Here is a 26,854-nt window from a genome sequence, read left to right as displayed (position 1 = left end):
CACAGTATAGCTTTTAAACTGTCAGTCTAGCAGCACAAAGGTATTCCTTTACTTTTTTGTTGGCTTTTTTCCTCTTGCCTGCCCTGGTTCAAATCTGTCTTGGCTTCATTCCAACTCGCCCGTGATTTCACTTGGGTTCCTCCCAAGCTTTTTCATGTCCTTTTCATGTCCATGTCCAGCCTCAAGGGTTGCTTAGTAATGGCAATGGTTCGAAATCTAGTGCCATCACAACTCAAAGAACCATTTAAATGCTTAAATGCATTGAAATGGTTTCGCTATTCTTATTATTGTTAGTAGAAGTAAAAGAACACTTTTTAAGGACTAAATAGAACTCCTTTTAGCTCACAGTGTGGGTCCTCAAACAGCCAATGAGACGAAAGTCTTATTACAAACTTCTGTTTCCAAAGAATAGCCCCAACAGTTTGTACAGACGTCCCTGTAGTTACTGAATAATACACCCCAGTGTGTGATAAACCTTGCTGAGTAAAGGGGTTAAAGGGGAATTCCACTGATTTTCTGCGTCATTCAGTGCATGAGATGTAAACAGATTCATTCACAGTGATTTAATGGGAAATGGTTCATTGGAGACTTGGAGTTGATAGGAACCATGGATCACAATGTCTACAGCACAAATGTAGCCGATTTACCAAGCAGAATCACCAGTGAACCTTCACGTGTCTTCTTTAGAGCTTTAGATCTAATGCAGGAGAGAACACAAGGGAGTGTGTTACAGTAAAATAACGCACAGCTTTGAGGGTTCTGTTGCTTTTCTTCAACAGTTCGGAAAATAAATAAATGAAGATTTAAATAAATTGAGGTGTGAACGTAGCATTTAATATGTTTTAACGTGGTAATGTTAGCATTTCCTACTGCCAAATTATAGATCCCTGATCCCTTAACGCAGTAAGGCTTATTAAAGGCTTATTACAGACTAAGGTGTATTACTCAGTAATTACGGGGACTTCTGTACGAACTGCTGGAGCTAATAGAAGTTTGTAATAACATTTTCGGCCTGCAGGCGGACTATAGGCTTTTTAATTGGTTAACAAGCAGCTTGTTGCTACATCACAGAAACACAAATTCCACTCACCACACAGCCCGCAGTTCCTTCTCCAGCCCCTAAACAGACCAACTATCACTCATTTCCCTCTCCCATGACATTTTAGGTCATTCTTGTTTTCTTTAGCTCGGTGCATTTACATTTCTTTTTGGTTCCTTATATGATTTATAGCAAGAGCATTCTGCGGAGTGATACAGTGTTTGAAAAAAAAAAACTGTCCTAGGACAGTTAGGACGCTTCCCAACCAATTAGATTGCGCGGACGGAACTAACTGTTGTACATCTAAAAACATGTTTCTGACAAAACTAGAGATCCAGTTTTTAGCCTCTTCAACTAATCACAGTACCATAATGCTGGATATCATCCAACGCTGTTCCAATCTTACTGTAAATAATTCAGCACCACCATTAAAGTAAAATGTGCTGCTGATTAATACTGAAGAAAAATGACGTTGCTTTTAGTGAGCAGTTTATATAATGTGACGTTCTGGATGAAAACGCTGTCCCAAGCACTAGAACCACAGATATTACGTTGAGTATTATTCCACTGTGAAATAGTTCCACGTTGCAGACTATGAGCTGTTCTGTTACCTTCCTAGAGCGCTCCTTACTGCTGCAGGCAGGAAATAATAACGCTTGTAGGTTTGCCTGAACACAGCAGTAAAAACAAAGGATCAGACACTAGATTGGGCTTCAAATAACACACCTGATCCATGAATATGCCTGCATCGACCCCAGTGGGACGTTCCATGACCAGTTCTGACTCTTTAACACTCTTTAATTTCAGATCACATAACTCTGACTAACTGTTTACATCTTTATATGTTAATTATGTAGATATTTTATGGAATGGGCGGAGCTTCACTTTTTAATTAGCTCTTGTTCTGGGTTTTTGTGGCACCTTGTAGATGTTAATGTTCTCGCTTCTGTGCACACGGTTCTTTTGAGCCATTTCTTTTCCTAGGCCCATGTTTTGTTGTGTAAGAATATGGATCACCCCGTGTGTACGCCTCCAGCCAGTGATTTGCCTTTTGTTAATGGTAATGACCTGGATTTCTGGAGAGAAGCAATAAACAAAACTCAGCACGCACATCCAGCCATGTCAGGCTGTACTGTTGCAGCTGAAAACACTGAGGATATATGGTAACACTCAACATGTGGCCTACTGGTGCTTTTTCCTCATGCCTCGACAAAACAGAGGAATTGCCCGAGCATATGGCTGGCTATTGTTGCACTGTCTGCAGCGTGGACAGATTTCAAAGGTTGGCAGAAAGGCATTTTGTGGGGAATGCTTCTTACACATATTGATGTGGCTTTTAATTTCCTGCTTTCTCCTTGTTTGCTATTAGCGTCTGAGGCGATAGGAGCGTTGAATGAAAAAGCCCCCACCCCCCCTCAGTCTTATTGGCACAATAATAAGGCAGGAAGAGCTGAGAACCTAATAAACCTCATATTTTATTTGACTTCAACATGAAATCAGATGAGAACACAGATCGGTTAAACTCCACATCATGCTTTAGTGCCAAGTGGTGCCGAGCCGAGAAGGAGATGTGGCACGTATGGTCTGTTTTGTACTTTCCACCATATCAGTTTAACGCTGCCTCGGCATCGGGACACTTTATCAGGCTAATGAACAATCGCTGTTGTGTCTGCCAGCCGCCACCATGGTTCCCCGTGACATGTCGTCGCTTACCGCCTTATTGCGGAGATTTGAGGAGGTGGTGTGAGTTATGATATTTTGTCAGTTTGTCATAATTATCACACACTCAGGAGAGACAAGAACATTAGTCATGAATGCCTGCCTTATGACACAAAGAACTGGCTGTATAATTCATGCCCATTCATTTTTAATAAATCTCCCCCAGAACAAATTGAGAGACTTGATTTGGATTTAAAGAGAGAACAATAAATCCGGACGGAGTAGGGAATGACATATGGCGTGTGATAAAAAACCATTAGACTCCCAGCAAAAGGGAAGTACTATGTGCTACAGCAAGGTGCTACAGCAGCATACTGTATTACAGTGGTGTACTACATTGGTTTAAAGTGAGTCTTTTACGCACAATTGATAAAAAACATTAGACTCGCAGTCAACCAGCAGAGTACTGTGCACTACAGCAGCGTACTACAACAGCTTATCACAGCACTGTACTACAGCAGTGTACTACATCACCAGACTACATCAATTGGTCTAGAGCAGCACACAACAGCCTACCTTTTACTACAGTGATGTGCTCAGCAATGTACTACAACAGTGTACTACATTGGTTTACAGTGAGTCGTTTTGAGCACAGTTGATACAAAACCAATGGACTGATAGACCAGTAGAGTACTACATACTACAGCAAGGTACTGCAGCAGCATACCACAGCATAGAAACTACAGTGTACCACAGGAGTGTACTACAGCAACATATTACATTAATTAACAGCACAATTAATAACTGGTCACGACCAGTAGAGTACTACATACAGCAGTGTACTACAGCAGTGTACTACAGCAGTGTACCACTGTGACACGCCACAGGAGTGTACTACAGTAACATACTACATTAGTTTACAGTCTTTTTAAGTACAATTGATAAAAAACATTACTCTCAGTTGACCAGTTGAGTACTATATACTACACCAGTGTACTATAGCAGCATACTACAGTAGTGTACTACAGCAACATACTACAGTAGTGTACTACAGTAGTGTATTATAGCAACATACTACAGCAACATACTACAGCAGTAAACTACAGCAGTGTATTATAGCAACATACTACAGCAACATACTACAGCAGTGTACTACAATAGTGTACTACAGCAACATACTACAGCAGTGTACTGCAGCAGCGTACTACAGCAGTGTACTGCAGCAGCGTACTACAGCAGTGTACTACAACAACATACTACAGCAGTGTACTACAATAGTGTACTACAGCAACATACTACAGCAGTGTACTACAGCAACATACTGCAGCAGTGAACTACAGCATTGTACTACAGCAGTGTACTATAGCAGCATACTACAGAAACATACTACAGTTGTGTACTACTGCAGTGTTCTACAGCCACATGCTACAGCAGTGTACTACATCAATGTGCTACAGCAGTGTACTACAGCAACATGCTACAGCAGTGTACTACATCAATGTGCTACAGCAGTGTACTACAACAACATGCTACAGCAGTGTACTACAGCAACATGCTACAGCAGTGTACTACAGCAGTGTACTATAGCAACATACTACAGTAGTGTACTACAGCAACATACTACAGTAGTGTACTACAGTAGTGTATTATAGCAACATACTACAGCAACATACTACAGCAGTAAACTACAGCAGTGTATTATAGCAACATACTACAGCAACATACTACAGCAGTGTACTACAATAGTGTACTACAGCAACATACTACAGCAGTGTACTGCAGCAGCATACTACAGCAGTGTACTACAACAACATACTACAGCAGTGTACTACAATAGTGTACTACAGCAACATACTACAGCAGTGTACTACAGCAACATACTGCAGCAGTGAACTACAGCATTGTACTACAGCAGTGTACTATAGCAGCATACTACAGAAACATACTACAGTTGTGTACTACTGCAGTGTTCTACAGCCACATGCTACAGCAGTGTACTACATCAATGTGCTACAGCAGTGTACTACAGCAACATGCTACAGCAGTGTACTACATCAATGTGCTACAGCAGTGTACTACAACAACATGCTACAGCAGTGTACTACAGCAACATGCTACAGCAGTGTACTACAGCAGTGTACTATAGCAACATACTACAGCAGTGTACTACAGCAGTGTACTACCGCAGTGTACTACAGCAGTGTACTGTAGCAGTGTACTGTAGCAACACACTACAGCAATCTACTGTATTGGTTTACAGCACAATTCATGAACGCAAAACACACAAGAGCACTTATTTATTATGCTTGTTCCCAGCAGAAACAAAAACACACTGGTTTGCTCTAGGCTGAGGTGGAACTCTTGCATGTCAAATATTTACGCAGCCCCTGCTTTTGTGAAAATGCAAATGTCTGCCATGCTGGTATTGAGTTGCTGAGAGCTCCACTCACCATCTTTATGATCTGGCTAGCTGGACTGTTTAGAGAATGAGTCTCTGAGCTGTTTGGATTTGCTCTGTCCTGTTTGGCCAGAAACTCATTATGGACCACCATCTGCACATGGTGAACAGGGTCCAACTTCTCATCATCTCCTACTCTCCACAGGTTGAGCGGGAGAGAGCAGCCCAGACCTGCTTTCAGTATGATTTTGAATGATGTGCTGCAGTTGTGCAGGCCGCCGCTGATGCTAGAGGCATTCCGATTATAGATTTTAATGGTCGATTCTGAATTCATCACAGCCCAGTGCTCTGATTCTTTCTGACTAGCCAGGTTTTTGAAAGCAACAAGCAGCAACGGAACAGTTTGCATTGGCTTAAGAAGCTTATACTTATACTAAATGCACACTAATGTACACAATCAGCCATAACATTAGTACCACCTGTCTAATTCCACTCGTCCTGCTACAATAGATCTGACTATTTCAGGCATGGATTCTGCAAGACCTCTGAAGGCATCCTGTGCTATCTGTCTCCAAGACGCTAGCAGATCCTTTCTATAAGGTGTGAGGTGGATCGCATCACCTTACGTGCCTGTGACCCTGTCGACAGTTGACTGGTTGTTCTTTCTTGGACACCTTTTGGTAGGTACTGACCACCGCAGACCAGGAACACTCCAAAAGACCTGCCTGATGTTTGGAGATGCCCTGACCCAGTCATCTAGCCATCACAGTTCAGCCTTGACTCTTATGCTTGTCTATTTCTCTCTGTATGGTGGATTCTTGTGTCGTTTGATGAGCTCTTCTCTGATTGGCTGGTTTAAGGCAGCACAGAATCCACATAGCTTTGTTTATAGCACTGTAACAAGAACATTGTATATATCTATTGTAATCCCAAGTTTCACCAGATGCTTCTATCCTGTTGTGGGTATCCTGTGCAGTTAGCTAGCTGAAGAGATGGCAAAGCCAGACGGCTTGAATTAGCTTCTAGCCAAGCACGGATACACGCTTGCTTCCCTGGCTTTGGTTTTGTCGCGCACCGCTTTTAAGATCCCTTTCTGTGGTCACTTGCACAGGAAAAGCGGCGGTCATGAGGCCTGGTTCAAACAGCAACCCATTTTGCTGGGTTCGATACCCAGGCTCGGCAAGCTGCCACTGTTGGGCCCTTGAGCAAGGCCTTTCACCCTCTCTACTCCCCGGGCGCTGGAGTTGGCTGCCCACCGCTCTGTGTGTGTATGTGTGCTCACTGCCCCTAGTTCACTAGTGTGTGTGTGTATGTGTGTGTTCTCTACCACAGATGGGTAAAATGTGGAGGACACATTTCGCTGTACATAGTACAGTGACAAATATGTGCACCTTTACCTGCACCTGCATATTTAAGATGCTGCAGATGATGGGCTGCTCTCTAGTGTTTACGGTGTCACAGCTTTAGAGCTGGAAAGGCTTTCGCTAGTAAAATGGGTGGAATGTATATGCTTTTTGATGCCATTTTATTTATTTTTTTAAAATGAGGACCAGCTATCCTCATTATTAATATATGCCAAGATAAACACAGTTTTCCATTCTAGGGCACCTTTAATCCTCACTCAGAATCTCGAGAGTCACAACAGGATCAGTGTGGATCTTGAATGTATACTTTTGGTGTTAGTTAAGAAGGAGCCTAAAACCCTCAATTTAGAGACCAGCTTTCTCTTCTTTGACTCTTTGGAAGTTTGGTCATATTGCAGCAGAACTTATAGGAATTATGTGTGCGTGTATGTGTGTGTGTGTGTGTGTGTGTGTGTGTGTGTGTGTGTTAGATGGAAGACTGGAGGATTGCAGTAGAGGATTCCCCATAGGAGATGAGCAGGATTTGTGCCTGGAAAGCTGAGGATTGCGGGACAATCTCTCTGAGAATTACAACAGCCACTCAACTGGCCCTGCTTTGGTTTGTGTGTGGATCTGAGCTCCAGCAATTGGGCCTCATACTGTCGCCCGCGTTCTTCAGGTCAGCGTGATTTTGCAGTGCGATAATGAAATATAGTGCTTGTTTTTGCAAAGGAAGCTTCTCATTCAGATCTGTTGATGGAACAGATAGAGATTGAATTGGCAACGGCTGGTCGGTGGCACTTTTCAGCTGAAATGATGTCCCGGCACAAAAGGAATGATATTAAACAATAGCTGAAATCTAATTTCCTCTATCCTGCACGGAAATTACAGTGGTATTTGTGAATGTGAAAAAAAGATGATCTCAGCATGTTGATGATTCTTTTTCCTCAAAAAGCCATTAGTGATTTTCAAGGAGGAAAGCTCCTCTGCATGATGATGACCCAGGCTTGTACTCTGTGTGAAACTACTAGGATTTGTATATTATTACTTAAAATGCACAAGGAAATGTAAGAGATTTTGGATTTGGCTGTGTGACTGCCACTGTATGTAAAACCATAAACCAATAATACATAAATAAAACAATAAATTGTTTGTTAAAGGTTCCTTGACCATGTTTCTATGCCATGACCTACCTTGGCATAGAGACATACCACCTCCAGCACCGTTGCCATCAATATCAGTATGTCATCTATGGTAAACCATGAAAGCCAGTCACAACCAGCCATGGAAAGACTTCAGACTGGACATCACCACTGATCTGAGGCGTTTCTTTTTGATGGATTCTCTAAGTTAAACATTTTACACAACAATTGTATTCCCGCAATTCCAACATCACCGTGTTCTAGTCGCTAGTCTCACCTGGACTAAAAGTAATAGAACACTATGGAGGAGCAACTAGCAGCCTCTCGATGGGCTCTAAAGCCGATAGATTGCGCTTGCTTTGGGGCTTTTTACATTGACTTGACTTGTCTAGAAATGGAGAGGATGTGACAGGGTGCATTAAGTTGATCTGTCTCCTCTCACTTGGATTAAATGGCTATCCTTATACATTAGCCTTCTGCAGAGTCAACCATTGACCACCCTTCCCAGTTTCCCTGCCCTCACGCCTGGCCTCCACATATGGACATTATTAGACTTTATGCGTGATGACTGTTTATTCTTTACAGATTACACATAAAGAGGCTTTCCACACTTTGGAATCAATCCGTGCGAGTGTGCTTGGGTGAACTGTGAGGCGCTCTTGAATGCTAAGAGAGCTAAGTGGATCAATGTCTTTCCCTTTCTCTGCCCAAAGCAGGGAGATGCAAATCTAAATTGAAGTCTTGGGTGATTTACGAAGGAGAGAAAGAAAATGAATGGCTACAGATGTCGAGGGGGAACACAGCAAAATAATTCAATTACCTAAGTGTGGAATGACATTTGATCTAATCAGATCTATTAATGCCAGCGAGGTCAGGCCAAAAGAAAAGGGCACTCTTCTAGTTAATAGCGATTAGCAGGCCCATCTTGAACGTCTACGAGGCGGAGGGGGGAAAAAATGTCATTTGAGGAATAAAAAGGCTGATAACATGCCTCTCTTCACCTTTGAGCTAGCTAGCAGACTTTGCCGACTGAATCTAAATCATACAAACCTCAGTACCTTAAAGGGGTATTAGCCAAGATTCGAGCATCACGACCTCTCGCTACAACAGTGAAGCTAATTTCTTATCTCTTTAGGTTTGTCTTTCTTTCCTGACCTTGAGCACAAAGCTCACCTCTAAGATTTTTTAGAGAGAATTATCCACTAATCATGCTACATATGTGCTCTACAAACTCCTTTGGTATAGCGGTAGCGCTTGGCAGTTATTTATAATGAGTTCCCATGAGTTTATCAGTCACTGCCTGTGTTAGCTAGTTAGCATTGTAAGTTGCATTTGACCTGTATTACACATGTTGGAGTTGTTGAGGAGATGGAGGTGGAGTAATGGGGTGTTGAGATGGGGGTAAGTAATGTCAAGTTACCGGTACTGACTGGAGGCCAGTATAAATGCAAATAAGCAGCCGGGCCGTGGCGCTGATTTTTAAAATTTAGTACTGTGTTGATGCCATTGATGAAATAATTATTATTTAAATTTTTATACATATTTCCCAGTTTTGAATCAGTAAGAAAAGGAAAAGAAAATCGTCCAAAGCTTCTTAAATTTTACGTAAAGTCAGATATTCCTTTTTTCCCCTCTCTCCTTTGTTCACACCGGATTACAAAAAAAAAAAAAAACCCGAAATATCTCAGAGCGTGTTTCAAACGACTGAATTCCCTGTAATCCTCATGAACAAACAGGAGTGGAAAAGGAAGTTTCAGTAGGAATTCTGGTTGATATTGTCAGCTCACTTCCTGCTTATGCATGCGTTTTATCCTCTCTGCTCTAAGTGGCACATTACTTTGCTGTATCTCAGGCTTAAATTCAGCTTTATTGTGCTGTGCTAATCCACACCCCGGGAGGCGCTCGGGGAGTGTGTGTGTTACATGTGCTTTTGAATAGATTATTGATTAAGCATTAATATTTCATTTCTGCTCATGAATGGGATGTGCTGTGCAAACTGACACCCGCATTAAAAAATAGGAGGCTGGCTGTTGGGGTGGGCAGGGGGTTGTTATAGAGGGGCGGCGGCTTCCGTCAAAGCCGTTCATTCTCTCCTCCACCCCCACCCCCCCCGGAGGTGCCCCCATGCGTGTTATTGTCTTCTATTTTAAGTGCCTCCCTGCCGAGAGAGGCCCAGAGAGAGCGGAGCAGAAGTTTGCCAGCGTCGCTCTCCCGCAGTGCAGACAACACAAGTGTGTGAGTGATACGCAGATTTAGTTGTCCGTCCGGGAGGAAAAACCTTCCCCTTTGCGCACACACACACACACAAACACACACACACACAGCAGCCATCCCCCATGATGGTTCTCGAAAATGCCAGATCTATGTCAAGTCATGGCTGTTTGCTTCGTCACAGTAAAATGTCAAACTAACGGTATTTTGCATGATGGTCTCCAGTTTGTTTAGCCTACAGTGGCAAAGCACAGCAATGCTAACAGTGTTTCTGGGATGGTTATGCTGTTGGACGTTTTAGTCGTTAAATGATTAACTTGAATAGATTCATGACAGGCGAGAGCTTTTATTTATCATAGTCCATATCTCACATGAACACTAATACCTTTTCACTAATTGGCCAGCCCTTTGGAACGGGCCTAAATGATTTATCATTGACCATTTTAAATCTGTTCCATTTTTACTTGGGTCTTAGATCACTGTCATTTGGTGGGCTAAATGTGAGGGATTTTCTTAGCGGAGAGAGAGAGTTAAGTAATTATCCAGGCCCGACTGAAGGGCTTTGTGTTTTTTGTATATGTTTAAGTTAATCACTGGAAAAGGTGAGAAGAACAGGGGTAACCTGTAGTGTCAGGGCCGTATACCTAAACTCAGCTGTGTGCAGGAGTGGATATGTATGGATATGTTGCACCAAAACATGACTCTTAAATTAAATCAATATATGAGCCTATATATATATATATATCTATATATGAGGCTGCACAGTATGTGATATATATATATATATATATATATATATATATATATATATATATATATATATATATATATATAGCGTGCATAGTAGTTACATTTCCATGACATATCTACCAGAGGCAGACTATAACCCCTCCCAATATCCTTTTTTTTACTCCAATATTGGATACAAAGATGGCATTATTAATTATGACATGCTGGATCATTGGCTTCTGGGGAATTTTGGTGAAAATACCAGTATATTTTAATATTGCAATATATATATAGTAGAAAATTAACAAATTTCAGTGTAGGGCTGCATGATACTGCAAACAAATGGACACTGAAATGTATATTTGTTTGTGCTATGTATTTTGTGATATTAAAAAATGCAAGAATTTAAACCAGAATATATAGACTACATGCCACTGCATATATATTGAATAAAGAAGCTGCATTTGTTCGTCTGTTAATGTTTACTGGTTCTGAGCTACAGTTAAATTCCTATTGAGGCATGATTAGGAAGTTAGTACAGTTCAGTTAATGAGTCTAAATAGCTCAGACAGCTGCTGTAAAGTAATCTAACCTCAGTAAAATGTGTAATATCCTGTTCATATAGTATGTTCTGTACTGTAAAATAGCCCATTCATTTAGGGTATCTGAAAAGGGGCATTTGATACAGCGCTGGATTATTGATCACAGAGTTGTGGGTTCAGTAACCAGGTCCGCTGCCACTGTTGGGTCCCTCAGCAAGGCACTTAACCATGCCCCAGTAGCATGGCTGACTCTGCAATCTGACCTTTGTTTTCAGGGTGCAGTCTGGCCTAAAGATTAGAGAAGTGGGCTTGGGACCAGAAGGTCGCCAGCTCAATCCCCTGGACCGGCAGGAAGTGGGGGTGGGAGGAGTTCCTAGTCGCTAACGTGAGTGTTTCTGCTTTCACTAAATACAGGGCCATGCTGATTGGTTACATTCTGTTGTGCTTCTGTTCTAAAAAAGAAGGGCTGCACCATATTGGGCAAAACTGACACAGCAATGTCAGAAACAATGTTTGATGCAGAAGGAAAATCCTCACTGTTTTTATTATCAATGCCATATCTGCCTATCATAGGCAGATTATATCTGCTCAATATCATTTATTTTACTACAAATGATGGACAAATTAGTGCCTATTAGTGCATTATTAATATCATGTCATGTTGGACCCCTTGACATCTTATGAAATCTGGTGATTTTTTTTTATATTGCAATATACATTGCAGAAAAACATACATTGCAGTGTCCATTTTATTCTAATATCATACAGCCCTACACTGCCATATGTATTTTTTCAGTGATATATATGTATTGCAATATAAAAAAATACAGGAATTTTCACCAGATTTCACCAGAAGTCAGTGATCCAGCATGTTAAAATGAATAATGCCCTCTGTGTATCAAATATTGGAGTAAAAATAATGATATTGAGCAAGTATAGTCTGCTACTGGTAGATATGTCATGGAAAGTGAGATCATTTTGAATGTTCCTTTTGAATAAGAAAAAAAAGTAATTGGACATTGCATAAGACATTGCGACTATGATACTGAGACGTATACTGTGCAGCCCTAATTACAATTACAGATAAGGTCAGTAACCAGATTAAAGATACATTAAATATTGTATAAATAAGATGTTGACTGTCAGGATTACGTCAAGACTGTATAACTGCCTTTTCTGAATATGTGACTCGGTGTGGCGTTGGTTTCACAGGTTTCAGCTGTCTTCAGTACTTTTTGAACAGTTGGTGCAGAGATATCAGTATACAGCCCTCCCAGTGTTTGACTGTGAAACAGTGGAACTTCACTCTTTAGAGGTCCATCCAGTACCTCCAGTGTTTGCAGTGGTGTTACTATGTGGTTGCTTTTATACTCCACGTGGTTGCTCTGATGCTTCTAAATGGATGCAAGGTGGTTCCTACAGTATTGCTAGGTGATTGATATGGTGTTGCTATGTGGTTGATGTTGTATCTCAGGTGGTTGCTATGATTTTGGTAAGTGGTTGCTAGATTGGTGCTGAAGTGTTGAACGACTGATGCAGAGATGTCAGTAGGCACATGAAAACTCTTAGGGCTTGTGCAGTTCTGTGAACTGCATTATTGCTTTTCCACTGTGTGTGCCTGTCTGATCTCGCACAACTTGCACTGTACAAATAGCATCCAACCCTGTTATCCCCTGGTCAGTTTTCTGCATCAGCCACTATATGTGTGTATGTGTGTGTGTGTGTGTGTGTTCATGTTTCTGAACGGATATTCATTCCAGTATTTCTTTAATAGTGTTTGCCCATCATTGCTCTCTTCTTTGAGCTTCACTGACTGGGCATGTATGACTATATGTGTGTGTGTGATTCTGTATTCGCACTCGCGGATTAGCTCAAGCCCTTGAAGCAACCCGTATAGAATTGTTGCACCTCAAAATATCAGGCTCACTGCTTGTGCATTACAGTCATTGTTCTGCAGAGGACTCGGCTGAACTGGCTAGTTATCCGTGCTTTGATGTCCTCTGTGGAAAATCCCATCATTAAGCATGGCTTCTTGCCATGGATCGCAGTGACAATGCGCGACCACTTGCTCTGGCCGCTCTGGTCGAGAGCTTTGCTGACAGGGCACACAAAAGAGAACGAACGATGGACAGAGACCACTCGGGCTCATTCCGAACACGGGACAGTGCTCACTGATGCGTTCACCATCTAGCTGAGAACTGAAGCAACATGACAGCGAAAGTGAAAGCCACAGTTGCGTGTCCACTGTGAGGAGAAGCGCGGAAGCTGTCACTCACAACCGAAGACATTCAATCGTGGGCTTTTTGTAAGGTTTGAATGCTGTCTTTATGGCTTAACGATTGAATGAGTGGCAGGATCCTCGTCGTGGACTGTGAGGAACAAACGCACGGTGATGGCCGTGGCAACCTAGTCATCACTCTGTCATGAATCAAGATTGAAGATACGCTGAGCTTATGTAATGTGCCGCTGACGCATAGAGCCGACTCACCAGTGTCTGCTCAAAATGGCCCTTTTCTCCCCAAATTAATTGTCCTTGTGGAAGGCGGTCAGCTGATAAAGTGCCCGTCACCATATTATATCATCGTCTGTCTGTTTAGTGAACTCCACTCCCTCAGCACAATTCTAATGCAACAGACTAAGGATGTAACACCCCTGGCCTCTTCATGCTTAATCCAACCCCTCAGTAATTAATGCTTAGTAACTTAGTTGTAATAAATGCTTAGTAACATAGTTGTAATTAATGCTTAGTAACATAGTTGTAATTAATGCTTAGTAACTTAGTTGTAATTAATGCTTAATAACATAGTTGTAATTAATGCTTAATAACATAGTTGTAATAAATGCTTAGTAACTTAGTTGTAATTAATGCTTAGTAACATAGTTGTAATTAATGCTTAGTAACATAGTTGTAATTAATGCTTAGTAACGTTGTAATACATGCTAAGTAACATAGCTGCAATTAATGCTTAGTAATGTAGTTGTAATGAATTCTTAGTAACGTAGTTGTAATGAATGCTTAGCATCTCAGTTGTAATTAATGCTTAGTAACTTCATTGTAATTAATGCTTAGTAACCTCATTGTAATATGTGCATAGTAACTTTGTTGTAATGAATACTTAATAGCTTAGTTAGAATAAATGTTTAGTAACATAGTTGTAATTAGTGCTTAGTAACTTTGTTGTAATTAATGCTAAATAACATAGCTGTAATTAAGGCTTAGTAATGTAGTTGTAATTAATGCTTATTAACTTAGTTGTAATGAATGCTTAGTTACTTAGTTGCTATAAATGCTTAGCAATTCAGTTGTAATTAATGCTTAGTAATGTAGTTATAATGATTGCTTATTAACTTAGTTGCAATTAATGCTTAGTAATGCGGTTGTAATAAATACTTCGTAACTTTGTTGTAATTAATGCTTAATAACTGTGCTACCCCATGTGGTTGGTTGGGTGTTATTAGTGTGTTTGTATCATTGTGAAATAAGAAGAGTACACAAACATTTGTACCTAGTTCATTCCTGTGGGGAAAAATCTGAAGAACAAAATCAGAAGGAGAAGAAAGGGTAAAATTGTTTTTGCGATGTGGTTCATATGGTGTTGCTAGGTGGTTGATATAGAACTTCAATGTGGTCACTATTGTTGCTAGGTCATTACATTTACATTTACGGCATTTAGCAGATGCTCTTATCCAGAGCGACTTACAAAGTGCTTTGCTATTTACCCAAGAAAACCAAGAAAAGCTAGTTAGAATAGACTAATAGTTCAAAGATACCTTTAAGCTTAGACATTACTAAACACAAGACAATAAGGTGACCATAGTACTCTATTAGAGTAGAGTAGAGTAGAGTGGAGTACTCTCATAGTACTCTACTCTAGGTAGTTGTTATAGGATCCCAGGTAATTGCTGTGGTGATGCTAGGTGGCCACCATGGTGTTGCTAGTTGGTCACTCTGGTGTTGCAAGGTGGTTGATATAGTATCCCAGCTAGCTACTATGGTGTTGCTTGGTGGTGGCTGTGGTGTTGCTAAGTGGAGTCAATATATCTTTAATATGCAAAACATCGAAGAATAATAAAAACCTGGTGTCGGAAATGGAAATGGTCTGGTACAACAACTCTGCTTAAAGGTTTATTGTGTATGCTCACACTGATAATGCACCAGCTAGTCATATGAGGTAAAATATATCAAAGATACTTTATGCATCCTCCTCGTATTTTTACAGACGTCTGGAAGAGGGGCCACAAATACCAGTTCAGACTTCCTTATATACATACATCCCTCCTCCACCTCGTCTTCCAAACATACAGAGCAAACACACAGGAATGAACAGTGCAGGATTAGCATAAACAAACTCTCAACCCGCCCAATTCAGGCGCTAGTGTTAGAAGTGGTATATTATTGAGGCTAGTGACAGCATTCACTGAGTTATTCATTCCCACTGTGGTGAATCTAGGAGTGTGTTATGTGAGCAGTGGAGCTGAAAGGACAGGATGGAACTGGGTTTTGATTGACAGGCAGATTGAAGGCAATCAGTCCCAAGTAGAAGCGTCCACCTCCTGCTGTCGCCGCCTCATGATTTCCTCCAGCTCGGAGTTTCCACAGCTCCTCTACGAGTGAGAGAACAAGTTAGTCTGGGTGTTGCCATGAACATTTGTGTTGCTAATTAAGCTAATTAAGCAGTGCCGCCGATGCGCTTGTGCTCCTGACTGACCTCTATCTGGGCCTTCTGCACGCTGATCTGGCTGAAGACCCTCGCTCCCTCATCGCCACACACTGCTTTCAGCTCGTCCTTACTCAGAGAGAAGAGCTGCTCTCCAGTCAGGATTCCCAGACAGTCCATCACCCTGACACAGCGTACAGGACAACACTCTCCAACAGCAGTATGTTTTATATGTAGATACGCACATTAAAAATAAACCTTGTATCTCCATTTTTGCCCTTTTCACTTCTGGACATCTGGCAGATGTTCTTTGTACACCGATCACCCATAACATTAATACCATCCTCCTTGTTTCTACAATCATAGTCCATTATATCAGCTCAGCTACTGAAAATACAGGAGCACTGTATGTATGACTTAGCTTCCTTTCACCCTGTTCTTCAATGACTAGGACCCCACAGGACCACCACAGAGCAGGTAGTATGTGGGTGGTGGGTCATTCTCAGCACTGCAGTGACACTCTGCGGTGTGTTGTGCTGGTACGAGTGGATCAGGCACAGCAGTGCTGCTGGAGGTTTTAAACACTGTGTCTGTCCACTCTATTGGACACTCCTACCTAGTTGGTCCACATTGTAGATAAAGAGATAAAGTCAGAGACAGAAGCTTGTCTTTTCCTGCATAGTTTGTGTTGGTCATCCTCTTGTCTTTCATCAGTGGTAACAGGATGCTGCACAGAAGATGCAGTGGGCTGTAGATGTTAAAATGGAAATGAGTGTAGAAACAGAGGTGGTATTAATGTTATGGGTGATCAGGTATGATATGTACGATATGTAGATATGTACATATCAACATCAACAAGTTATAATTTGCATTTAATTTACCTGCAGTAGAAGGTGAGTGTTAAATGGCCCTGAGAGACTGTTATGGTACAGTGTGGTGTGCTTTCCTGGTTGGGGAAAATCAAAGCCCAATCTGCCATGTGGATAGCATTACCCACTATGCTAGACCAACCATCATCATATCTAAAAGTGTTCACTGCTTCGGTATGACTGCTACTGCTTTTAGCCATGCTACATCAATCCATCCATATTCGTCTCAAACTTCTTCCTGGTCAGGGTCACAGTGGGGCCGGAGCCTAACTGGAATCATTGGACACAAGGCAGGAAATACCCCCTGGATAGGGTGTCAGTTCATCGCAGGGTACCACACGCACCCATTCGATCACATACTCAAACCTAGGTGCAATTTACATAGCCTTAGCCTGCCATGTTTGTTTTGGGGAAGTGGGAGGAAACCTGGAATACCTGCAAGGACACACTAAACTCTTCACAGACAGTGATTGGAGCAAGGATCGAACCCACAACCCCAAGCTCCTGAAGCTGTGCTTCCATTTGTATGTATAACAATATAGGCAGTTTCACATATATTAACTCTGGAAAATGTCCAGAGAATCAGCTCCAGACATTGTCCGGAGTACGTGTAGTGTGCAGACAGAGGTTTTCCGGGTCAGACGTGTTTTCACTACAGGAATTGTTGTTGGTTTAGGCAAGGGGCGGCTACGTAGGCTACTCACATACACACTCATACGTGAGCACACAGACAGAGCTGCACTCACGGCCTGGAGAAGCCCTTGGCATTGAGCCAGGCATGGACCTCGTAGGGCTGTGATTGATAAGTGATGGGAGCGGTTCTGGCGGAGTGTTCCAACCGGAAGTTGCGAGCAGGTGGCTGAGCCTTACTGTCCGTGATCCGCTTCAAAAGCTCATCGTTCATCTCCTTCTGCTGGCTTCGGTCTACAGGGAAGGGAAAGAGAGACAAGCGGTTTTGGGTAAAGTAGGTATTCTGTCCTTCTTCCACCTTTACACCTCTAGATTGCTGTTCTTTCTTATGAAGGCCGGCATCACTGGGGATCAGACTTGAGGTCTCCAGATAATTATTCATAATTTCATTGACATAAGTATTCAGACCCTTTACCCAGCACTAAGGGGAAGCACCATCGGCAGCGATTACAGCCTCCTATCTTCTGCCATTTTTTCTCTGCAGATCCTCTCAAGCCATTTTCGGGTCCCTCCAGAGATTGAGTGGGTTTAAGTCAGGCCTCTGGCTGGGCCACTTAAGGACATTCACAGAGTTGGCCCATAGCCACTCCTGTGTTGTCTTGGTGTCTTCAGTACATCTAAAAAACACCCCCACCACATGATACTACCACCACCATGCTTCACTGTAGGTAATTTACATTTACATTTATGGCATCTTATCCAGAGCAACTTACAAAAGTGCTTCACTATTTACTCAAGAATAACTTCAGCTAGTTTGAATAGACTAAACATTCAAAGATACTTCTAAGCTTAGACACTACTAAACACAAGTCAATAAGGAAACCAGGTGATGAGGAGTGCCTGGTTTCCTCCAGACATGACACTTAGAGTTGAGGTCAAGAAGTTCAATCTTGATTTCATCAGACCAGAAAATCTTCGGAAAGTCAGAGAGTCCTTTAGGACTAACTCCAAGCGGGCTTTCATGTGTCTTTTACAGAGGAGAGTTATGAGTTATGGAGGCCACTGTGCTCTTGGGAACATTCAGTGCAGCAGATTTTTTTCGTAGCCTTCTACAGATCTGTACCTCCACACAACCCTGTCTCTGAGCTTTACAGGCAGTTCTTCTCCTCCATATAGAGACAGGTGTCTTACCAAATCATGTCCAATCAACGGAACGTACCACAGGTGGACTCCAATCAAGCTGTAGAAATCTCAAAAGAAAGCTGTAGAAATCCCCCCAGGCTTAATTTCAGGTGTCATAGCAATGGATCTGAATACTTATGTCCTTGTGAAAATTCAGTTTTCAAAAGTTTGCAAATACTGTTTTCACTTTAATGGGTTTTGATTGCAGAATGATGGGGAAACTTGACTTAACAGTGGCAAGGAAAAACTCCCTCAGATCAAGCGGAAGAAACCTTGAGAGGAACCAAGAGTGACCAATGGGAACCTATTCCCGTGTAGCAATTTATAGAACAAAACAGTAGTAGATTAATAGTGGCACTTAGACTGTTGTGCCGCCTGGGAGCCCCGCAGCCATCCATGTGGGTGGAGCATGGATAAGTCACTTGAATTGAATTAAGTGCGATAAAGAGAGCGAGATGGAGAGTGAGGGAGAGCAAGACATCTAAACAGAGAGCATGAGCAAGATGAAGGGAAGATGGGGGGGAAAAGGATGGATGAATTCTTGGGTTGGGATGCAATCTACGTATATAGCAGCACTCACTCACCATGCGCTTCTACCACCTCACTGCCTATCTCCACCTGCACTCACTCACTCATGCCCTCACTCACTCATGCCCTCACTCACTCACTCACTCCTTCCTCTATCTCACAACTTCTACGAGGGGCAGATAAGAGGAGTTACGCACTGTCTTTGTCCCACGAGGATTTATTCATTTCCACAGTCTCGCCATGATTTACCGAGGCAGGGGGAGAGCTAGCTTTGTACGGATTCGCGGCCTGCAGAGAGAAAGAGTGCGATCCGGTGAGAGAGAGAGAATACAAACCAGCCACACTGAGGTGAGGTGACTATGTGTTTGCAAAGTGTTAATAATAAATGAGAGTGCTGGTGAAGGAGAGGAGTGGTAAAGGGGAGAGAGAGAGGGATGTGCGAGGTTTGGGGTGAATAAGCATACCTGGCTGTTAAAGAGCGCAGCCCGATTGTACTGCGGCTCTCCCTCCTTGACCTCCTCCAGCACGTTGCAGGGCACATAGCCCAACTGACCGCTGCGGTTCCTCAGCAGCCACCACTGCTTCTCACTGTCCAGCACCTGAAGGCCACGGCACGCACGCCCACTTACTGCCACACACAACTCACACACTTATGGTCTCACACACTCGGGCCACACCAGCACGAGCTAGAGAGAATCTACAGTACCTGATGGTAGGAACCGACCTGCCTGATCAGTCCTAATGAGTCAATTAAGGACTAACATGTAGTTAGTTATATACACTAATCAGCCATAACATTAAAAACACCTGTCTAGTATTGTGTAGGTTCCTCTCAGGCTGCCAAACAGCTTTGAACCATCAAGGCACAGACTCCGCAGGACCTTTTAAGGCGTCCTGTGGTATCTAACATAAAGATGGTAGCAGCAGATCCCTTAGGTCCTGTAAGTTGTGAGGTTGGGCCTCCACTGATGGCATCAATGAACTTTAGGTGCCCAAGGCCCTGTTGCCATGCCTTCCTTGAAGCACTTGAATATTGTACTGAATACCGCACACAGTGGGGAACACCCCACAAGACCTGCCTGATGTTTTGGAGATGTTCTGACCCAGTCGTCCAGCCATCAAAATGTGTGTCTTGTCCAAGTGTCTCAGATTCTTATGCTTGCTTCTTTTTCCATCTCCTACAAGAACTGACTGTTCACACGTTATGTATAGATCCCACCTTTTGACTGGTGCTATTGTCACAAGATAATTACTGTTATTCAATGATACCTCTTAGTGGTTTTAATGTTATGGCTAATCAGTGTGTATCTCATTTATTGTTTCACCAATATTGACATGGACATGCAGTTCAGCTCAGTTTTGTTAAAGCTGCTAATTTGTGACTTTGTACCTCAATTTTTGCCATTTTTCACTTTTTTTCCCCAATTGAGTCTGGCAGCCATTTTTTACATTGCGTACGAATTTCATGATAAATGGACCAATAGAAACACTTCAGAATGACTTGGAATAAAATCTTTTTCCATTGACTTCCATTGGAAGTTAAGTGAGTTTTGTCCTTCTCCTGTGAAGTCGCCATTTTGGAGAGACGAAGAGACGATATGCAGGTGAATTTAATAAAGGGACAGTTTTGTTTTTTGCATATTTGACATTTTTTCCGAGCATCCTGACCGTCTACAGTATTTCCACAGTGTGCTGCCCATTTGTAACCATTACATCATCCGACGGAACATTCTAGACTCTGACCCTAGTTTGACCCCCAGTCTCCTGTTTCTCTACTCCTGTTTCCCACGCTCTGTCCTCAGCCTCTCGGCCCACATTCTCCTCCTCCTCTCTCCCACTCAGCCGTCATACCTGCAGAACCTCACCCTTCTGGACAGTCAGCTCATTGGTGTTTCTGGCAACAAAGTCGTAGAGAATCCTGGCACGTTTGCCGTCGCTGTTAGACCTGCACAGTGGGGAAAACGGGAAACAACGTGAGGCACTGGAGGATGCTCAAACAGATGTGTCAGATAAGGAAAAGTGCCTGTGATTGCAGCCTGAATCAGGTCTGCAGCAGCGAACCACAGCTGCACAGTCAACACACACACACACACACACACACACACACTGCATTATTTTGGGAAGTTTGCCTAGAGTTATGTTGTTGGAACACTTCATTCCTTCAGAAGAGTGAATCTCTGCTGCACTTGATAGCTTTCCTTTGCTCTGTAGACCTGAAAGTGCAGCGAAATGTAAGCGAAAGGTTTGCATTAGGTAACCGGAGTCCCTCAGGTTAAGCAGCTGCTGATCACTGTGTGTGTGCGCATGTGTGTTTCGCGTGTGCATCTGTTTTCTGCTGCCAAATAGGGCAGGTGCTTAATGTTGTCAGTCTCAGACAAAACGACCCAGAAATCGGGCAGCCTGCCATGGATAAACAACTCATTAAAAAGACTCACAGAACAAAATCACTTTGACGAAACTCTGCAAATATGATAATGCAGTAGAATATTCAGTGCGTTTGAGAGTGTCGCACAATTAGATCTGAATAACTTCGTCTACTTAACTTTTTAGCTTTTACTAGAAACGACAACAAACTTGAGATATATACTGCTCCTACTACATCTACACCTACTACCATTTCTACTACTGATAGTACTAAACCTACTACACCTACTATTCCTACAACTACTACTATTACATTTACATTTATGACATTTAGCTGACACTCTTATCCAGAGCGACTTACAAGGTTACTTGTATTACAGAGGTGGGCCAATGTAGTGTTAGGAGTTATGCCAAGGACTCTTATTGGTGTCACCCAGACCAGGAATTCAACCCCAGTCTCCCAACGTGGTGTGGCAGCTCACTGGCAGGTAGTGCTGTTATCTGTTGTGCCACACCAACCACATTACTACTACTATACCTGCTACTATTCTTACTAATTCTTACAACTACTATTACTATACCTACTATTCCTACTAAACCTACTACTACTACTATTACTACTACTATACATGCTACTCCAAACAGACTTACTACTACTACTATTACTACTACTGCTATATGTACTACTACTATTATTATTATTATTATTATTATTATTATTATATTATTCCTACAATTACTGTTACAATACCTACTACTCCTACTAAACCTACTACTACTACTATTACTACTATATATGCTACTCCAAACAGACCTACTACTACTACTATTACTACTGCTATATGTACTGCTATTACTACTATACCCACAAAAAGTATTATTTCTACTACTACTACAAATAATAATTGATTAAAATAGAAAGTCTATTAAAAAATAACTAGAAATGGCAATAAACTTAAGAGATATTCTACTCCTACTACTGCCACTACATCTACATTTACTACTACTACTACACATATATCTATGACTACTATAACTACTACTATATCCTCTGCTATTGCCAATACGCATACTACTACATCTACTACTGCTATTTCTACTACTATACCCACTAAGACTACTGTTAGTACTACCATATCTATTACTACTACTTTACCCACTAATACTATAAATAATAATAATAATAATAATAATAATGTTAATCTAACTAATAAACAAAGTACAATAATTGTATTTAATAGTGTTCTAAAGAAAGTAAAAATGGGAAAATTTGTTTACTTTTTGACTAGAAATTATAACAAATGTAAAATATTCCAACTCAATAAAACATCTTAGTTAATTCACTTTGACAGAACATCATAAATATGATAATTCCGTACACTCTTTAACAAACAAGCATTACGGCAGGGTAACCATTTGTGCTGCTATATGCCATTTTTAAAAGGTTATTTAACTTTGTAACGCAGAAAGGCTTATTACACACTAAGGTGTATTACTATATGGACCTCTGTATGAATTGGTGCGGCTATTCACAGCTAATAAAGGTTTGTAATAACACTTTTGGCTCATTGGTGCTCCATAGGCTGTTTAAGGGGTTAAAGAATCATAATATCAGTTTCTTCAGCATAGAAAAAAATAATTTAACCAGGCAAAAAAAGGAACATTTAAATACATATGTTAAAAACATGAACATATTCTAATAGTCTTGAACTTGACCCTTTTTAAAGAAAGTGGGAGTTTGTAGAAATACAAATTGAGACTCGCTTAACTTTTTCAACATTTTTTTTTCTCTATGAGCTAGACTTGTGAAACATCTGGTTAAAGTTGAAATCAGAAACCGAATTTGTGTGTGTGTGTGTGTGTGCGTGTCTGCAAATCCCATTGAATTGCCGCTCCAGTGGCGTGTAATATATTGTAAATCAGCATCGTAAAGAAGCACTACAAGTACGCTACATGAGAGAGTGTGGATTCCCAAGTATTAGAACAAACAACTTACGACTCGAGCATCCTTTATCAGACGAGGCCGTGCTTGCTTTGCCGTGAGCTCTGCACCTTCTGTCTCAGTGGAAAGAGAATTCGATGTGCTCCAGCCTGCGCATGCAGTGTAGGTCATGAATATTTTAGCAGGCCTGCATAAAGCGTGGAGAACTTTAAACTCCACGCACTGGTCCCCATGCATCTTTAATGTGAGTGCCTCCTCCCCTCTTTCTTGTCCAGCAGCGGGGGAAGAGGATAAGCTCTGCGGTCCAGTGTCCGGCCTCTGCTGGGGCCCTCTTTTCCTCCCCCCATAAATAAATCAACACTCTGAACGCAGGAAAGCAGCACGCCGTTCCACTACAAGCAGATTTGTTTTCGCCTCCAATTGCAGTTTTGTTTACATGCTCCAGATGCTCAAATATTTTAGCCGCCTCATAATGGCTCCTTCTCTGCGTCGGCGCGAAGGTGGCATTCCCTTTCCGAAATGCCTCAAAGGAGCTTTGCATATTTAGTGCTTATACAGTATGGATATGAATTTATTAGTTGTTCCTACCTGGCTGTGCAAAATGCTTTTGAAGAATGAGCATGTTTTCTTTGTGGGTTGCAAAGAATTTCCAGACGCGTTTAGATCTTCCCATTTTTCTGACAAAAATCATCAGAACTGACGGAACAACTCAGAAAAGTGCTTACTTGAGAATAATTTACATGAGGCGCGAGGCAGTTCAGAGTTTACTATTATGCAAAAACTAATCAAAGAAAACAAGGCAGAGAAACAACATACAAAAAACATGGCATAAACAATTTTGGGCAACCTGAGTAATTACGTGAGTAGAACTGGGGTGGGTTTTCTAAACCTTCGTAACCTCATACTTAATAACATCCTTAAAATTACAAGCATTTCCCAAAAGGCTTCATAACTAACATCGCACTTCAACTCATTCACAAGTTTAACAATATTCTGATCTAAGTTCTTTTTAACTAAATGTTCACATAAAGTTCTACCTCAAAATTGATGCCACCAATTTTTTTTTCTTTTGAAAGTGTAATCAATTAAAACTGTAAAAGATGGAGATTAAAGTAATGTTGCTTAAAATATTAAAGAAATGTGGAAATCAAATGCTCTTCTTTTACTCTCTTACTCTTTTACCTATTTACAATAACAATTTTTTACAAGGGTTGCCCAGACCACCACCCAGACCACCGTACAGACAGTGCCCATGCCACTGTAAGCCTCCAACAAGACCAGACAGAGGCACAGTGAATGAACATGAAGGCTGGGGAAGGAAGGGTAACTGTACACAGGTGGGTACAGTGATAAAAAGGTGGAACTATGGTCAGAGACATAGGGGGAGACAGAATCAAAACAAAAACAATCAAACAAGCAAAGGGAACTGTAAATACAGACAGAGTATGAGCAAGAACCGGAAAAAGACTGGGGAACTGGAGAACCCTGACAACAATGCAGAACCCCAAATATGAGTAAGCAGCTTTAGGTCAAAAGACTTTTAACATATGATCACCAGGACAAGGACTGGGCATTCCTGCTATAGACGGCCTACATCCAGGTCCCAGTGGGCTGTCAAATGTAACTCACTCATTGACCTAGTCACTGACCCATATAGGTCAATTACTGGCAGGTGTAATTGGCCATAAAGCATCTGCATATCTATGATGGATCCTGGATGATGTGTGGGGTAAGACTGTATCCATTTCAACACTCAGTGTATGTGATTTGTTTTTCTAGGGCTCCAGACCTCAGTAATGCACATTGGAAGCTTGCTTCTTTAAAAAACAAACATGCCTTAACTTACATGCTTTGGCTGATCAGTCTAGGTTGGGGTGAGGGAAAGTGATTGGTGATCATAGCTGTAGACACACCCTTTGGTGTAAGAGTAAAATCCCAGTTGGCCTGTCCTAAAAACTGTGGGCCCTTTATTCTCTCCTATTTTAATGAGACTTTCTAAAAGTTCCTAATGGGGAGCTTGCAACTGCACGCATATTAATTACAATAGAAGAAAGAGCTTTTCCTGTCAGTATACAGTCATGTGACAATATTAGGACACCACATTAAATATTTTGCCCTTTATTAGAAAATAATAGGCATACCAATATTTGATCTTCTTTCAAATGACATCGATAGATATAGGTGATGTAATTGTATCACATTGGTCACAATTATGAAAATATGACTTTTTCATTTATTTGACAGAAAGAAATAGGACACCTCATACTCTAATAGCTGTATAAGTAGTATTTCCCCTTTGGCAGAAATAACCTCAATTACTATTTACTATAACTGTCTAGCAGTCTCTAATATTGACCGGGAGAATGTTTTTCCCAATCCTCCATGCAGAAATCTCTCAGCAAGATTAAGGACCGGGATTTTACTTGGCCATTCCAGATCTCTACAATTCTTTCTTTTGAGCAATTCCTTGGTTCACTCACATTTTTCTCAAGCACTCTCTGAAACAATGAAGAATTCATAGTGGATTCTATGATGAAGTGCTTTCCAGACCCTGCTGCATTAACGTAGCCCTAAATCATGGCATTTCTACCTCCATGATTCACTATTGATCTTCTGTTCCTGTGCCTAAAATAATTCAACTTTGGATTCATCTGTCCAGAGCACATTGCTCCAGAAATCATGGTCTTTATCTAGACAAAATCTAGCATATCTGGCAAACTTTACTCTTGCCCTAATTTTTTTTATAGCAAGTTTTCCGGTTTGGTCACCGCTCGTATAAATCAAACCTGTGTGGCCTCGTTCTGATGGTAGATGCTGTACTTTTGAGCTACCTGTATGTTTATGATCTTCTTTATGCATCTTGTGGTCTGCTCTTGGGCTGACTTTGCTAGGACGGCCTAAATGTTCTCTCCCTGTAAATTATTTCTTAGGCATTGGAACGGCAGTGTTTTCATTGTCCTGATATCTCTTTATATCTCTTCCCAGACTTCCCATCTGCATCTACAACCTTCTTTCTAAAGCCATTAGAGAACTGTTTGGATCTGGCCATGGTGATCCCACTTACTTCAACAATCAAGAGCAAACCAGACTAAATGTCTGAGGTTGAATTAAGACATAATCCTTTCTAATCATGTTCTGATGTGCTGAACCTGATTCTGATTTTAGTCTTTTTACATAATGATAAATATGGAGGTGTCTGTAGTCTGTAAACGGTATTAGTCTGTCTGTAAAGTCTGCATATTAAATGTGGATTCTGCAAGAATCTGTTGAGATGGTGATGGCTTCTCTCTTCTAGGTGAAACAATTGCTGATTCACGGCTGCAGAATCCACTTTTGTTTGTGCAAATCTGCCTCAGCCACTGCACATAATGGCAGGCTCTCTAATTTGTTCAATTGTAAATGTAATGTATTTTCAGAGAAAGAGGTCATCACTGTTCATCTTTTTAAGTTCAAAAAAAGAAGTGATGATAGACAATTCAAAAGCAAGTTTTAATTTTTTTCCACATCAAACACTGACTGGTTATATTTCAGTAAACAAAATCTGTTCAGTCTTACTTGCGTGTCATCAAACAAATGAACAATGGTGTTTACCAAACAGCTTTTGTTGTACAACATACC

At 41.4% G+C, this 26,854-nt stretch overlaps 2 protein-coding genes across 5 annotated transcripts in view; one reads left to right on the top strand and one right to left on the bottom strand.

Moving 5' to 3' along the window:
- Window positions 1–5,430, bottom strand: part of eif4g2b (eukaryotic translation initiation factor 4, gamma 2b) — a 237,172-nt gene extending 231,742 nt beyond the window's left edge. Inside the window, exon 1 of the mRNA XM_072695827.1 lies at window positions 5,149–5,430. Within this exon, the coding sequence (XP_072551928.1) occupies window positions 5,149–5,430 (282 nt within the window). The remainder of the gene's footprint in view (window positions 1–5,148) is intronic.
- Window positions 1–26,854, top strand: part of mgat4c (mgat4 family member C) — a 173,535-nt gene that overhangs the window by 120,175 nt on the left and 26,506 nt on the right. For 3 of the 4 annotated variants that reach the window (XM_072694587.1, XM_072694584.1, XM_072694585.1), the window contains one exon: window positions 11,339–11,448. The exons of the other annotated variant lie outside the window; for it this stretch is intronic. The gene's annotated coding sequence lies outside the window, so the exon portion shown is untranslated. The remainder of the gene's footprint in view (window positions 1–11,338; window positions 11,449–26,854) is intronic. 4 annotated transcript variants of the gene reach the window in all.

Source organism: Salminus brasiliensis, chromosome 13, assembly GCF_030463535.1.
Source record: "Salminus brasiliensis chromosome 13, fSalBra1.hap2, whole genome shotgun sequence".
Lineage (NCBI taxonomy): Eukaryota > Metazoa > Chordata > Actinopteri > Characiformes > Bryconidae > Salminus > Salminus brasiliensis.
Note: the sequence above shows the minus strand (reverse complement) of the source record. Positions and strands in the feature narration are given on the sequence as shown.